The 17,484-nt window shown below is 35.9% G+C and overlaps 1 protein-coding gene across 2 annotated transcripts; it reads right to left on the bottom strand.

Moving 5' to 3' along the window:
* Positions 1-282: 282 nt before the first annotated feature.
* Positions 283-12,211, bottom strand: LOC135674380 (probable ethylene response sensor 1). 2 transcript variants are annotated; one of them, XM_065184174.1, is made up of 7 exons: positions 12,054-12,211; positions 8,911-9,860; positions 4,982-5,350; positions 4,583-4,849; positions 3,962-4,089; positions 3,362-3,419; positions 603-673 (listed from the first exon to the last, which is right to left on the bottom strand). In XM_065184174.1, exons 2-6 carry the CDS (start codon positions 9,814-9,816, stop codon positions 3,392-3,394), a joined length of 1,698 nt encoding a protein of 565 aa, XP_065040246.1. In that variant the 5' UTR covers positions 9,817-9,860; positions 12,054-12,211; the 3' UTR covers positions 603-673; positions 3,362-3,391. The 2 variants fall into 2 exon arrangements, with proteins under 2 accessions (XP_065040245.1, XP_065040246.1); XM_065184173.1 differs by lacking the exon at positions 3,362-3,419 and having other exon boundaries at positions 283-673.
* Positions 12,212-17,484: the final 5,273 nt, after the last annotated feature.

Genomic DNA, 17,484 nt, shown 5'->3' with positions numbered 1-17,484 from the left:
ACACAAGACAATACAATGGTCTGATCAATTTCTACAAGCTAATGTCTTCATATTCATATGAATCTTGAATTTAACTTTCTTGCTCAGAGTCTAAAAGCTAACGCCAACCATGAGCATGGATTTCACAGGGGGGAGAGAGAGAGAGAGAGAGAGAGTGAATAAGTAGAAATAATGAACAGAAAATTAACTAAAGAATTATAATCAAAATATTATTAGTAGACAAAACTTTGGAGTGAATAACATATTGAGCGCATAAGCTACAGATATCACAAGGCATGCGGGTTGGACGCAGCAAGAATGCTATATAGGAATACAATCTCGATGTACATAATCTCTCCAACAATACATGCTGACTGAGAGCTCTTTCTCCTTGATCACAATAAAATTTCTGGTACAGATATGGGAATAGTTACATGCTGCTAAGGTAACCCATAGCATCTATACACTCTTCTGATACCGAGTCTTCAATCTAATAAGCCCTCCGGGATCTGTTGGCATTCCTCTTGAGCTAGAAAACTTTTGTCTCTGCTTCTTCCAAGGCAGAGGCAAAATTTTCTGCTGAGATCCATCTGGATTTTCGCACAATCTAAGTCTCACTACAAATGTGGCTGTACAACCTTTTCCAATGCCATCACTTTCGACCCATATGTGACCTTGCATGAGACTGACATACCTGATGGACAAGAAGTAATCAGCGAAGTGGAGAATAATGTAATGTAACACTACTATTGACAAATAGACTTGTTTCACAAACATGTACAGTTAAAGATCAATAATGCATAATGTAGATAGGCAATCATCATAATACTCTTTTGTACAAGCAACAAATCACATCAACGACCTCCAAAGCTTGTTTTGCTTGCATAATTTTACTTACCATCATGGTCCATCACCTGATATTTTAACCTTTGTTTGACTTCTAATCTTCAGCAACATGCCCACTCTGCTATTGTCCTCAACTTTAACTAACACAAGGGAAAAAGTTAAAAGAGGTACTTACCCAGTAGCTGTGGACCTTAACATTTTAATAGCATGATGATTTTGCTACCGTGGACTGGAAGTGCATGTCATAGTATAGCTTCGTTATGTCTATGTCATCTATATTTTCTTTTCTCTCTTAGTTAAGCCCATAATTATGCTATTCTATTGTTTTTTCCTTTTTCTTTCAAATGATAAAAGGTGAGTTTGATATTTGATCCTTACACCTTACTATGAAAATCTTAACCAAATAAGTTAGCTAGCATCCTCCTTCAACCTTTGCTAAATGAATATAGTACATCATCACAAAACCAATGTTTATAATATAAAAATATATCAGATGATAACTTAAACTCTCGACCTTTGGTAATAAGTGGATTTGGTAGACCCCATCAGACTGATGTTGAAGTGTAAAGATATATTCAATGAGGTTTTAAGCCCTCAATCTTTGATAAGTGAGTCTGATAGACTACCACCAGATCAATATTTTAGATACAAATATATCAGATGAGATTTTGATCCCTTACCAAATCTCAACCTATGCGACTGATACACTACTACTAGAATGAACAATGTTTTAGGTGAAAAATTTATTGGATAAAATTTTAATCTCTTACCAAATTTTGGTAAGTGGATCCAATATGCACCAAAATCTTTCTTTGAATGAAACATTGATCCCTAAATCTTTGATAAATGGGTCTGAATATCATTCCCAAACCTTAGAACAAAACCCTCATTATAGTTCAGTGATGCAATTTGATTGTCGAATGGTTTTGGAATCTTAACTGTATTTTATTGTGCATGAACAATAAATCATCTTAAATATACCATATTGACCAATGGTGTCCCAACAAGACATGGATATTTCAAAATTTTCTTCTCAAATGAGGATCTTTCTCTGATGTCTCTAGTATATATGGGTAATAAGTACTAGGTCTATTGCCGTGGTAAGGCATCTTCCCAAGAACAAAAAAGATGCCAGCCTTTGTCTTTTACCACAGATCTATATGCTATTTGAGTTATTTATACTGGAAATATCAGTTGTAAAATTTTCAGCTACGGCCATGATCTAGCACTGTACAGGTATTGAAACCTTGTCTTCTATGTTAACTGCTGATTCAATATGCAGACCAAACATGATTTGTTGCACTCATACTAAGATATCTGGAAGCGTCACAGAACTACCAACTAGATGTTTGATTTTTAATGATCCAAGTAATTTTAATCACTAGGAGATGGGATGAAAGAGCTAGGACTGGAGAGAAAGTGAATATGATGCATGGAGTGGCATAGTTTGGGGAATACATCCAAGTTCCACAAAAGTATCAGACTTTGCAAGAGGATGATCAAATGAAGCCTAATATATGTGAAAAGTAGAATATTAGTGTGGTTTTGTTCCAGGAAGATTAAACATACAAGTTATTTATGTATTGATCCATTAATGAAAAAAAAAATATACAAAGAAGAAAAAGATCCCATACAGCTTTTTATCAAGGAAAATTCCACCTTCACTCCTATGCTTTTGTCATTTGGCACTTATGATCTAAAGCTTCACATATATCCACATGTATATTATTCCATTGCACACACTAGCCTATCATCTAACACCATCTAGTTTAATTTAGATCGTATGTCATCTATGTAGATCCCTAATAGCGAGGCAATCCACATAGACACTATGGATCGTAGACACATCAAAAGCTTGATGAGTTTATACCCAAATGACAACCACGAGGTGCTTACATGGCATCCACATGTTGTGATGATACATGCCAATAAATGCAATTTCTGGTTGGGGCCATAGTAGTCCACAGGTTCCAAGTGGATGACAAATCAGGTAGATGACTCCTATCAATATATCATCAATTGTCATTACGTGGATGACAAATGAGCTAGCACCATGTAAAGAAAACAGATTGGAAATTGGAGAACACATTTCGACATCCACTTCTAATCAACAGATACAATGGTTATTAGCAAATGCTAAATTCCAAACCATGTTTGTTTGAACCTAATATACAATGGACATGGATTCAGATTGGATTAAACCTAATATACACTAATAGCCAATAAAACTGTCCTGGAAAAAAAAAATTTCGCTTGCATAAGTGAGTTTCATTCAGCACTCCTCAAACTTCAAACATATGAAGAGCTTTGTGAACTGGGTGGTTCTTTTTTTTTTTCCAAACTTAAATCAGATATAAGGCAGGTATAGATAAATGTTAATGAACCAAAAATATCATAAAAAAATAATTACTGACACTATAATGACTCAACTGTATTTGATTGTATCTCTTAGGTAAGAAAGCATTATACCAAATATGAAATGATGACATGAGAAAAGGAGAATATACTAAACATAAAAACTTTTGTTAAGTGATACCTCTACTTCAGTTAATTTTTAGATATGTACCTACAGATACAACGACCCATATCTGGATCTGCATTCAGAAGACAATGGATAGTCAAACTTGAATACAGATATGGATATACAACAAATATGTATTTATGATAAGTCATATTCAGCTCCACTCAGATACAAAATTATATTTGAATAGATTTTATCTGAGCCACTTTCACCTTAGCTTGTGCCATTCTATCTACATGAAAAATAAATAAATTTGAACACCAACCTGCACCATCCCATATCACAAATAATAATAAAATTTTGAATAACAATCAGTAACGACTTATATGACCGAGTCCCAGTGCTTGGACAGCTGGATATGATCAATTGAATCGTTGTTTTCTACATTGTTAGGCAAAAACAAAGAGCAGGGAATTGGTCCATGATTTCTAAGCTGAGGAATTAGTGTAATTTGATACTTCAAAAGGAAACATATGCAAAAGGATGCTTGCAAGGTTTCATATGCAAAGACTAATATATTAGTCTTCATGATTCAATGTAAATTAAGAAAAACTAAACATTAAAGACAAGCTTCTGAGGCAAAAAGAAAAACCATGTCATACTATATGGTTGTACCTCTCACAAATGGCCAGCCCAAGGCCATTGCCACTGTATCCTTGACTTGATACATTTTGGCTCTGTGAAAATTTGGTGAAGAGATTTGGTAAATCTTGATAGCTAATTCCACAACCAGTATCTTTGATCTGAAAGAGTAAAGAACTAAACATATTATGACTGACAATTGTCAAAAGATATCTAAAAACATGAGATGAGATAATGCAGTCCTCCAACTACAAAACTGTTCCTAGAACAATTTGTGTCCACTACAACATTGATGCACATCCAATTGATAGCAAAGAGCTTATGATCTCAGAATTCTAATTGCCATGACTACCAGTCACTCCTATGAGCGACCCTGGTGAAGAAAAGTGGTGCAAAGAAGAATATCAGAGCTCTTAAACTTTTAAGCTAATAAAAAGCTAATCAGTCTGTCACAGACTTTTAGGATGTGCTACTGACAGTGAATACAATTAACCCTACATCAAGGATTTGGAAATTCAGGACCTCCCTTATTTTCCTACTTCTTTTCTGCTACCAAATCTCATACAACTGCATTGCACCGTTTTATATTAAACAGATCTATGATGAGATAATCAAAATGATACAGGTTAATCAAGTATGGTATATTCCCAAAACCTGAACTCTCAAGTAGAAGTGTCCATCACTAGCAACTGGATAAAAGTCAAGAGCTCTAAAATCCCTTAAATAATCTGTCCTGGCAACAGAAGCAGTAAGTGAAATGTCCCCTTCCTTTGTAAACCTAACGGCATTAGCAGCAACATTCAACATAATTTGCATAAGCCGTTTTTCATCTCCAATGGCACACAATGGCAGGTCAGGTGACAACATCAATGACACTTGTAGTTTCTTGACAGCTGCAATTGGCTTTACAAAGTCCATAACCTACAATTCAACAAAAATCTTCTATCAAGAAATATAATGACAAAGTAAAACATATCTCAGATGATACAAACATACAAACAAGGACATGCATGCACACACACACACACAGGAAAGTGGGAAAATTCAACATACTTCTCTGAAGACAGAATGAAGATTAAAATCTCCAATTTCTAGCTCAAGGCTTCCATCCTCCAACCTGGAAAGATCTAAAATATCATTGATTAGAGTTGCCAGAAGGCTGCTACTTTTCAAGACAGTCTCAACCATCGATCGCTGTTCAGGGCTTAGTTCAGTCTCCAGAAGCAGGGAAGAAAGAGTAATAATTGCATGCAATGGATTTCGCATTTCATGGTTCATGACAGCTAGAAAATCATTGCGAGCACGAATCGCCAATTCTGCCTCCTGTCGTGCTAAATATAGGGCTACATTTTGTTCCGTAAGAAGATCACGTGCCCTCATAGACTCTGCTAATATAGCTGCGTGTGAAAGTGCAACTGCTACCTGAACAGAGGGTATTAATGCATATGAGAGTTTAGGAAGTATACGCTAGGAACTTAAATCACATACAATGCAAATATTTGAGAAAAGAATGACAAAATTTATTCTGACAGTTGGCATTTCAAAACATTGTAGCAATTGCTAGAGCTGAAGTTATGGCAAAAATGAATGACAATACCAGGAACTTGCATGGAAAAAAAAACATATCAAACTTGAGAAAATCAATAAATCTATGGAGGAACTTTAATAAGTTCAAAAGTTAATGCCTCTGGATTAGCAAAAGAGAAATCATATCTCCCTGTAGCTTTTAATCCTATGAGACTATCAATTAAGATAAAAATGTCACTAAAACCAATATTCATAAGGCAGCGAAGTATCATAGTCATGTGCATGAATAAATCAAGAAGGATTTCTCTTTGAATGTTTAAGAGAATCTGGAACATATTTTACTTGTGCCAGGCTCATTTAAAAATCTTAAATCAAGCTGAGGATCACTTAACTTCAAGATTGATTAGATTGAATCTGATGGCTGGATCTGACAGTAAGCATTCAGATGGACACAAATTGGACATCAGGTCTGAATTTAAAATTTAAAAAACATGAAAACCAAATCAAAGTTACAAAAAGTCAAAAACAAATACATAATGAACACTATTGAATTAAAATTCTTAAAAAAACTACTACATAAAGAAACTGAAATAAATTTTAGCATATAAAAAATATAAATATATTACAAATAACAGATTTTTTTAATATTCATGCATATTTCATGTTAAAAATATATTTTAAAATTATACTTTATATATCTTGCCAATTATATTTTATAGTTTACATGCACATATCCCTCTCCAAAAAATTTCCCATCCTATGTTAATCTCTCACAAACCACTCATGGTGTTGATAGGTGAGGTTGTTATCATGCAATTTATTGCCTGCACATATTGGATTTGAGAAATTTTTGTAAAGCGAATACAAATGGAGATCCATCTGCATCAGCGAAAAGGAGCTTGGCATAAGGAGAGGGGTGCATTCTCACCCTAGCTGTAAAAAAAGCAGCAGCAAAGGTACCTCCTCACTTTCTCCCTCTCCTTTCTTCCTTTCCTTCCCTTCCTCTTCTTTCTTATCCCAGGCATGCACCATCAAAAATCGGATGCTCCAAATTGACAATATTTCATGTCAACTATAGCCGGTTCGCATCCCAATTAGCAGATTGGATTGGGATTAACAGTTTTAAAACCTTGACTAATGGTTCATATTAGGTTAAAAGCCAACACCGAACAATGTACTGAGCCCTTCCATGATCCCTTCTCAGCTTACGGAACTTTATATTTACATGATATTAGCTGTCAAAGGCTGGATGGTTTCAATGACTATGAAAGGCCATCATGAAAAATCAAACTTAAAATTTGCAATAGGAGGGAATTCAGAAGATAAATCACCTACTTTTTAGCATGCAACAAAAGTAAATTGTGGCTGGGAATTTGTAAGCTTGCAAGTTCTTTTGAAAGAATATTACAAAGGAAATTACCAAAAACAACATAGATCCATCATAACTAAATAACAGGTCTTTACCTGCTAAAGTCATGGTTCTCTGGATCTTTAGACACGTGGTACGCCAGTCAGTACGTACCTCATGTTCCGAGGCAAAGAAGGAGAAGAGGAAGGCACAGTGGACGAGGAGGAGGACGAAAAAGAAAGAGGAGGAAGGAGGTGATGGAGAAAAAGGAGGAAGAAGAGGAAGCGATGGAGGAGCAGCAAAAAGAAGGAAGAAGAGGAAGCGGTAGAGGAGAATGAAGAAAAAGGAAGAAGAGGAGCAGAGAAGGAAAAAAAGAACTTCCTAAATCTGTTGTGTTATCATCTTACATAAACATTAAACTAGTATACATATACTATATAGTTTGAATAATATTGGACTATTATCCATCACCAGTAACTAAGACTATTGTTTGCAACTTCTATTCAGCAAAAGTACAAAAAGAAAGTTCATTGCATAATTTTAAAGTAATTGTCATGCGACTTCTCAACCATAAACCTTAACATTAAATGAGAATGCTCTTGAGGATTTATTCGTTTGAACAGTTTATGAAAGCAAATATAACTCAGATGTTAGCCTGTAGGGCTTAATTTGGTTTAGAAATTTCATGGGCATATCCTATGAATTATGAAATCCAAAGATTTTAGCCAAACACCCTTAAAATCCCACCTAGAAGTTTTTACCCTCAAAATCCTACACTAGAAATAGCATTCACTGAATTCCACCCTTTCAACATCAGTAATTTAGGTAAGATATCCTTTAAAGTCCAAAATTGCACCTCTTAAGACTCAAGCTCCAAGAGTACCCATCAAATTTACTGATCCTAGAATTCAGAAATATTCACTCAGTACGTTCCATGGTTGAAACCTTCCAACTAAACACAAATTTTTATCATTAGTTTAAAAAAAATTTGTACCCCTTACTTATAATTTTGGAGAAATACTAGGTTCTAAAATCTCCATACCATACAGGGCTTGAAGTTGAAACTAGATTTCTATCCAGATAACATGAGGCAAGGTAACCTATAACAATGACAATTATAAGGCTCCTTTATATTTATGATTTTATCTATCATGCTTATCTTGTTCCAGCTCATCCAATCTAGGATCAGCTATTTAGAACTTTACCAAACTTGAAAGAAGAAACTTCAAGAGAAAAGATCCATGGGGAGCATACCTGTGGTTAACCCAAGGAACAACAAAACCAACCAAGACCTAAAAGGTAGTCCTCTACAGCTACGGCACTCTGAAAAAGATTATTTAATTGTAGAAAATACAATGGAACACTTGTAAACTAATTTCATCAAGAGATGTATTGAAGATCACGTGCATGCACATAAGAAATAACAGTGCTGAGAATTGCAAATGAGAAATTTAGGATATTTTCTCCTGACTGACAACAAAATGCACATTCATAATGCCACAAGTATAAACCAAATGCAACATTTTTTAAGATTCATATCTAAATGACATCATATCAACTTTGACTACGGTAAAGAAGGGAGAAAGGGGAAATGCAAAGAAGAAGCACATGCTGGTAGGTAACTATGAATGGAGCATCGGTTTGGAGATAGAAAAAGGGAATTGTAGGTAAACTCTGAATGGAAATATGTTGAATTAGAAACTTGTTTGCAAATTAAGATACATGCAGAAATTAATAGACATTTTAATGATTAGATTTAGGGCTAATTAGATAATAATTCAAGAATCAGAAACTTTTCAAAATTTTCACGGGCAAGTAGGAAAACTAATATAAAATACCTCACTACACAACCTGATGTGCATGGCACGTAAAGACGGGGAAACAAAAAAAATAATTAAACATGAAAAAATAAAATAACTTGCTAAGGATAATCTTAAAACTACATAAATAGTTAAATACTTTTGTTATATTGAAGAAAATAGAAAGCAGTGGCAAAATTTTAAAAAGCAAAAAGCCAGGTTATCATTATAACACAAACACTACCAAACAATATAATGCTAATACTAACAACATTAGGGATGAACACTGAAGACTTAGGAGTAACTACCTGATCAGCAACCACCTCAACAAGCTCTAATTCATGAACATGCCACTTTCTCGCACTATCTGACGGGAGAATTAAAACCATTACCGCATAGCTTTTTGTAGAAAGTTCTGACCAATCACTCATTTGAAAATTTGAAAGATGTAATAGGGGAACTCTCACTGCAGCAACTTCTGGTGGCACATGTCTTACTGATAAAGGCCATATCCTTGCTAATCGACAAGTATGTGGAATTATCATTGCATGATTACTACTGAAAATTTGGTTGACCACAGGAAGATTAATTGGCACAGCGGAACCAGTAGGAATTTGGTGGTGCAGGGTATGGGAAAGTTGAAGTGATGTACCACTATGTGATGGCATCCATAACATACAGTCCTTCAAATCCAAGGTTCTCCCAAGCTCAACAAGAGTCGTCTTTAGTACTGTATCTCTATCAAGTGTGCTTCTTATTTCATGAGTAAGCATTCGAACATGCCTTCCAGTTTCTTCCTGTGTCCGTATCAGGCCCATCTCCCTGTCAAGCTCTTCAGCTTTATTCTTCAGAAATAGCTCCCTCGTTTTCACACTTAATAAATCAGGAATGATATGAACGAGCATTAAAGCTGTTGCACAGGATACTACAGCAGTTGAAACTTTAGCAACAGTCATAACAATGGCAAGAGTTTTTGAATGCAGGGCAAAGGTCCACAGGTTGATCAAATGGGTTGCTCCACAAAGAACAATAAATGCACCAAATTGTATCAAAACCCATCTATAAGGAAAGAAGGAAGACTTCTTTACAAAATAAATGAGCTCAAGAGGAATGGAGAAATAAGCAAGGGCGATGAAAAAGTCCGATATGTACTGATATTTTATAAGAAGCTCATCAGCAGGCCATTGTGGCTCAATGCAGTCACAGCCATCCATCCTCTTAACAATCACAGAACAGCAGAATATTCTCTCTTACATTCCTAGAAAGGAAAATATCTGGTCAGCAGTCATCATGGATAAAGACTTAATAGAACATTCACATTTTATTGGCAGATGTCAAACTGGCAAGGAAATATTTTTACAGCCGCAATTATGTCAAGAACTAACCTCAAGAACAAATATATAAATAAAACTAGAAGTACTACATTGTAAGCGATAAACAAAAAAGAAACATATGGATACTTACTAGAAAGTGCTCAACTACAATGAGGGAGTTAGATGGGAGCCATGCATGATTTGTTCTTTTATCTTAGTTTACAACGATATCTTATTGCCCTAAGCAGCTAAAGAATGATATGGGAGAACTAGTCTACAAAGTCAAAATTTTCACAGGTTAGCTCATAAGTCAAATTTTAACAGGCTATCAATTATTATACTCGATTTTTTTCCCTATACATAAATTTGTACTACTTCACATGTTTTAAAATGAACAGTAAGTGTAATATGCATAAACAGTCACATATTGCATTTGCACTATGCATATCTCAACCACTGACGTATTATGATCTCTCTCTAGCAAGGTTTGCAATACCGCCATGGTGTGAGTGGTATTTATCAGTCCGACAACTTACTGGTATGAGACACAGTGATACAGGACCTGTTACCATCCGGAACACAAATAAAAAAACAAAATGAATTTAGTTCAAGGCCAAAGGCAATAGAAGGCCTTTATTTCTTCATTGACAATTGCATTAACAAGGTCCAAGTCCACTGCATAGCCAAGAAATAATCCAATCTTGAGGCAATCCCCTTAAGTTTTTGACATCTTATAGTTATGCACATGTGATTCTACAAGGAAATACTTTTCCACTTCCTCATGCACAAACTTGGATTGCTTTGCCTTAGGTGTTTGAACTATCAATTTGACCCTATCCATGGAAGACTTATAGGTGATGCCATAAATAACAAATGAATCAACTGAGTTCTTACGGTAGTTAGCCATATTAATGGGGATAGGGCCCAACCTCCTAGGACCCTTAGATTTGTGATGCCATAAATAACAAATGAATCAACTGAGTTCTTAAGGTAGTTAGCCATATTATTGGGGATAGGGCCCAACCTCCTGGGACCCTTAGACTTGTGATGCCATAAATAACAAATGAATCAACTGAGTTCTTAAGGTAGGTAGCCATATTATTGGGGATAGGGCCAACCTCCCGGGACCCTTAGACTTTAAGAACTCAGGAGTCTTAATTTAACAATTGAATAGTCAAATAACAAATATTCATTAGTCATAATAAAAAAAAATTTAGTCATAATAACAAACATTCATGTTGTCTTTATTAGCCCAATCTTAAGTTCATGCTATCAGGAATTGATAGTCCAACACTTAAGTTTATGTAATTCTCACAATCCTCATAGTAACTATTGGACTTATGTGATCCTATTTAAAGCCCAAAGGAGGTTTCAAAATCTTCAAGCTTATACAACGGATGTGTAGCCTACATGTTAGCTCAGTGATAATGGCATAGTCTTTGTTAAAATTATGGGAGTGTACTTATATTTTTAGACTAGACGAACCTTAATCCAGCTTGTTTAATTGATGCATGGACTTTAATGATCATAAAGCTTCTTGATGGTTAGTACTCGACAGGCCTAATAAGTGGATGTGCACCAAGGAAACTTACCTTCTATCTCAGGCACAAGTTCATCCAGAACCAATGCATGTGGAAGGGTAGTAATGTCCAAATAAAGTATAGTATAGTACATCTAACCCCATCAAGCTTCATATTATTGCAAGCCAATTATCACAGATAAGTTCAATGCAATCTCTATACAAGTCTAGCTCATGGTGCCTCCGCCACGCATCGTGGCACACACAATGAAGTTTTAGTCAAGCAGCCACATCAATAACCTCAACTCATGAATGCTATCGCAGATCAATTCCAACCCTATCGATCCACCATCTCGAACTCAATCATAAAGAAATCGGAAGCATACTGCACCAAGCCCTAGAACTCATCAGCACTAACACCCCTTCAAATTTCGAATTTGTGAACACGTTCCCAACAACACAAACTATCAAAACCGAACAAAATGAAAAATCGAGATCTAGAGCGCAAAGGGGCATCAAAACCGAGTCTTTGGTCCACCGAACCACCACCGACGGTCGGAAAATGAACTGAAGAAGGAAGTAAACTGGATCAAAATCATTCGGCGAAGAGAAATCGCACCTTGGAGCTAACCAAAAGGGGCGAAGAAGCTCAAATCAAGGATTCTCCACAGCACCGCCTCCTCCGTCGTCGTCGTCTCCAGTCCACAGTAAGTACTCTAGTTGGAGAAACAGAGAACCTGGGCTTATCGCTTTCCCGCATCCTCTACTTTATGGGAAAGCCAAAGGGATCGGGTCCGGGAACCCTTCGAATCGTTGCGCCTTGATCAAACCGTTCATAATTCAAATGGCGGTCGGACAACCCCTAAAATGAGCAATTGGACGGCTGTGATGTGGGAAGTGGCAGTTTCTAGTTATGGGCGGGAGTTGGAGCGGATCAAGGGACTCGGCGGTCCTGCGTTATGACGCATGGTCCGACGCAAGCCGGGGTGACAAGGAAGACACGTGTTCATAATTGTTTCGTTTTTTTTCGATGTTGGGTGTTCGAACGGCTGTTTCCACCAACGTCGGTGTCGTCATACCAACTAACAGATAAGATGGCATGGCGGGAAGTGCGACACGGTTAGCTTCGTGGGTATATCTTAATTTTCTCCTTTTTTTTTTTTAATTTCATCATGAGAAAATAAATAAATTACAGTCATAAAATAAAAATGCATGCCTGCAACAACAACAACAATAATGCAATGCAGTAGAAAGTAGAAAAAACAACGCATCAGCTGAGCATTAGTAATCAGATATTTTGACTCTGTTCTCGACAATCTGGGAGTTCCATAGATACCGACGGTCAACTCATCATGTATGACTTCCTCAACAAAGTGCATGATCCTACCTGGAGCGTCAAGCTGGAGAAGCTCGGAGGGATCCTTGGAATCAGCTTTCAGGTCTTGTGCTGCTTTTAGCAGTGCACTTTCTTCATCAGTTGTTTCTTTTAGAGCAGCAATTATTTTCTCCTGAGCTTGGTCGTCGGAAAGGTAGTCACACCTATGAAGCTCCTCTTTCATTTCTTTCTTCACTGTCTGCACCCTCTGGATCTACTCAACATGTCAATGCTGTAGTGCTAAATCAGGATGGCCTCTGAGTTCCCTTGGTATGCAGAGTGCAGTTGAGGTACACTATAGTATTTCCAGGTAAAGGTAAAGGTAACAGCATGATGATGTGCCCTCATGCAAGACGAGAAAAGACGACGAGGATTTGATTCGCAGAGTTTGAGGCATTGACATGGTAATTCGTGGATGAAATTAAGCTTACAATTCCAAAGAGAGAGCATAACTCAGCTAAATTTTGCATTGAATCTGCCTCAACTAGGTTGCAGGATGTCACAAATGACATTAAAGATGATATCCAGGCACCACACGTAGATGTGAGTGTCAATATCACCAACTACTTTAGCAGACAGAACTCTAAAACATTCAGACGTTCATTATCATTTGAATGAAGCAAAAAAGAAGGGGAAATGCATGACCAGTCAAGCAAAAAAGAGCTAGCTAGCTAGCTAATAACTATCAGGCTTTCATGTACTCCTACACCATAAATTCCCATCAAGTGCTACAACAATTTTAAAGAAACCATTTTAAGTATAATCATCCTTCCAACTTGGTTGCAGGATTGCTTAGGGAGTCACATTTTAAGGTCACACATTTTGATTGCATTCTTCTTTGATTTTTAGCCAATCCGAAAAGGCAGTCATTTCAACAATCAGATGCGAATAGATGAATTGGTTAAATAAGTCAAATGCTATATTTAGATCACACTTGTGGAGCTTTCACCTCCAAAGAAATGTAGTGATAGTTGCAGGTTATTGGCTATCTAGAAAAACTCATTAAGAATACCATCAATCAAGCATCGACAGGAGGTTGTTGACGTAAACTGGATCAATCCTTATATTTATTTTTTTTTGCTTCATATCCCTCAAGAAGTCTATAAACTGGATCTTGGACATGTTAAGTAAAATAATTGCTAAATCAACATTTGGACATATTAAGTAAAATAATTGATAAGTCAATATTTGGCTATTATTGGTGTAATCTCGTATGCTCATGAGAAATTATCCACTTTGGGCGTACCTATACGATTTTGCCCTTTCGGGGATCGTGAGCCCCAAAAGATGTCTTTTTCTGAAGTAGCTAAACCATCGATGAATAAGGTCTTGATGGCATGCTCTCCTCCTTCTGCTTCGGGAGAGGGTGCTAACTCTAATATAAAATCCGTCGGTACCTGGGCCTTGATGGCAGTCCTCGAGACATACTGAATGTCAAATTCTCCAAGCTCCACTGACCACTTTAGCATATGCCCCGAGATGTCGAATCACGAGATGACTTATCATAGTGGTTGGTCAATGACCACCCATATCGGGTGTGCTTGTAAGTATAGGTGTAGCTTCCTTGCTGCTAACACTAGTGTGAGTGCTAGCTTCTTAATGGGGGGATAGCACTCCTTGGGCCCATTCAGCATGTGGCTGGTGTATTAGATAGGTCATTGTGCTCCCGAGTCTTCTCGCAATAGCACCGAGTTGATGACTTGGTTAGTGGCTCAATGTCTCACCCGAGGTGGCTGAAGTGAGCTGTGGTAGTCGGGTGAGGTGGCACTTCAATTCTTCGAAGGCTCCTTGGCACTCCTTGGCTCAAATGAAGTCCTTTGGGTTCTTCAATAATTAAAAGAAGGGGAGACATTTGTTGCTCATCCGAGATAAGAACCGACTTAGCATCGCTAGTCGCCCGATAAGCCGTTGCACTTCTTTCATAGACAGAGGTGGTTGCATCTCGGTTATAGCATGAACCCTTCTTGGGGTTAGTGTCTATTCCCCTCTAGTGAGTGATGAAGCCGAGGAACCTCCCTAACCCGACTTTGAAGGTGCACTTAGATGGATTCAGGTGCATGCTGAACTTCTTCAGGGTTTGGAATGTCTCTACTAGATCTGCCATATATGTGTCTAATATTTTGATTTAACTATCATGTCATCCATGTTCCCTCCAATCTAGTTCTTAAATATTTTGTTTAATCACTCTTTGGTAGGTTGCCCTCACGTTCTTTAATATGAAGGGTATGACCTCGTAGCAATATATGCCTCGGTTGATAATGAAGGAGGTGTGCTCCCAATCTCGAGGGGTCATCCTTATCTGATTATAACCTTAAAAGGCATCCACGAAGGTGAGGAGCTTATGCCTCGAGATGGTGTCCCCAAGGTGCAGGAGAGGGTAGTTGTCCTTAGGACAGGTTTGGTTGAGATCGGTGTAGTCAACACATATCCTCCAACTTCTATTAGCTTTATTTACCAACATAACATTGGACAACCATTGGAGATAACGAACTTCAGAAATGAACCATGCTTCCGACATCTTTTCCATTTCGTCATGAATTGCTTGCTAGTGGTTAATAGCAAACTTGTGGGACCTCTATTTCACCGATCGAGTCTCGGGGAGGAGTCTCGGGGAGGATATTCAAGTGGTGATGTGCGACTTCTAAGTCGATGCATGGCATGTCTTTTGATGACCGGGCAAAGACGTTGACGTTCTTCTCGAGGAAGTCAATTAGTTGGATGCATATTTCCTAGGGGAGCATAGCTCCAACCTTGACAACCTAGTTGGGTAGGGCTTTGTTGACAAGGACCTTGACCAGCTACCCTGTTGGTTCAAGATGTAGAGAGGTCTTGCTAGGATCATTAGGGTCCACAAGTGGTGCTTTGATCTTCGTCTTCTTTGGTAGCGAAACTACCATCACGTAGCATCAATTGGACTCCCAATGACACTAAAAGGAGAGCCACATTAATTTGAATCTAGAGTTTACAATGATATTAGCGACTCTACTATCAAATGTTCGCTTGAAATATAGTTTAAATGAGAAATCTTCTCTCTTGTGACATATATGTTTGAGACATCTCCAAGAAAAAAATTGAAAGATTAATGAAGGATAATACTTTGGAAGATTTATACTTTACGTTTTTTTTGCATAAATTACATTAAAAAAAAGTAAACTAAGCACATAAAGAAAAATATAATAATAAGTAAATAATTTCTTAAGATTATTTATATTATTATTTGTAGACCACTTCATATTTTTTTATTTTAATAGAGAGAGATATTTCATTATATTTATAGATGAGTTGTCAAGAAATGATTATATGTATCTAATACATAAAAAGTCACAAGTTGTTGACACTCTTGAGATTTACATAAATAAAGTTACAAAACAATTAAATTGTAAAGTTAAAATTATCAGATATAATAGGAGTGGTGAATTTTATAATGAGTCGGGTTAGAATCTTGGCCCTTTTATTAGATTCCTAGAAAATTGAAGTATTTATGTTTGATTTGTCTTACTATTACTAGATGTGAATAACATTGTTAAAAAATATAATTTATTCTTATGGATAAGATTATAAGCATGATGAGTTAATACTTTGTACTAGTGTCAATACGGGTGAAGCTCTTAGAACGATTATATGTATCTTGAATAGAATTTCTAGTAAGTCAATTTAATTAACTCTATTTGAGTTATGGATTGATAGAAAACTCAGTTTGAAATATTAACATGTTTATAGTTGTCAGATAAGTGTCTTTAGTCCACATGAAAAAAAATTAAATCTAAAAACTATTTCTAGATATTTTATTGGTTATCTAGAAAAATCTAAGGGATAGATTTTATTATCTTAATTATAGTTCGAGGATAATAGAATACAATAAAGTAAAATTTTTAGAAACTAACAAAATTAGTATGAGTAAAAAATCTCAAAAGATTAATTTTGATATAGAGGAAATACAAGTTGATGCTCTTTTATTATTTATTATTCAAGATGTTGTTCCTCAAATCATTGAGTGAATTGATAAGGATGAATAATAAAATAATATTAATAAACTCTCACATAATGTTGATGTCATTATTAATGATCATGTAGAATAACTATAACAGATAGTTTTGATAAGATCTCAAAGGAAAAGAAGATATAACATTTCTAATGATCGGTATATATATAAAAATTAGATTATGACATAAGAAATAAAAAAAACTCTTTATCATTTTGACAAGCCATGGAAAATAGTAATTATGAAAAATGAATCAGATTATGACATAAGAAATAAAAAAACACCCTTTATTATTTTCATAAGCTATTGAAAGTGGTAATTCTGAAAAATGTTATAATGTAAGAAGAGTTGAAATCGATCGATTAAAATGATATATGAAAACTCATTAAGTTGTCTAGAAATTATAAAAGAGTCGATTGCAAATATGTCTTTAAGATAAATTGAATGATATTAAGTCAAATTTATTAGTTAAAAAATTTTCTTAAAAAAAAGGTATGATTATAATGAGATCTTTTCTTCTAATTTCTGACTCATTGATGATTATCATGATATTAATAGCTTATTATGATCTTATGCTATATCAAATGGATATAAAAATAATATTTCTAAATGAGAATCTAGACTTAGAAAATCCAAAGGATTCAAAAGAAGGAAAAGAAAAGTTAGGCTTGCAAACTTAAGAAATTTATTTAT

Source organism: Musa acuminata, chromosome BXJ1-5, assembly GCF_036884655.1.
Source record: "Musa acuminata AAA Group cultivar baxijiao chromosome BXJ1-5, Cavendish_Baxijiao_AAA, whole genome shotgun sequence".
NCBI classification, from domain to species: Eukaryota; Viridiplantae; Streptophyta; class Magnoliopsida; order Zingiberales; family Musaceae; genus Musa; species Musa acuminata.
Note: the sequence above shows the minus strand (reverse complement) of the source record. Positions and strands in the feature narration are given on the sequence as shown.

Excerpts from the sequence above, each read along its gene's own strand:
- LOC135674380 (XM_065184173.1), bottom strand. The coding sequence starts at position 9,816 with ATGGATGGCTGTGACTGCATTGAGCCACAATGGCCTGCTGATGAGCTT. Across the intron at positions 5,351-8,910 it reads TTGAGGTGGTTGCTGATCAG|GTAGCAGTTGCACTTTCACA; the intron begins GTAGTTACTCCT and ends CCCTCTGTTCAG. Across the intron at positions 674-3,961 it reads GGGCTGGCCATTTGTGAGAG|GTATGTCAGTCTCATGCAAG; the intron begins GTACAACCATAT and ends CTTGTCCATCAG.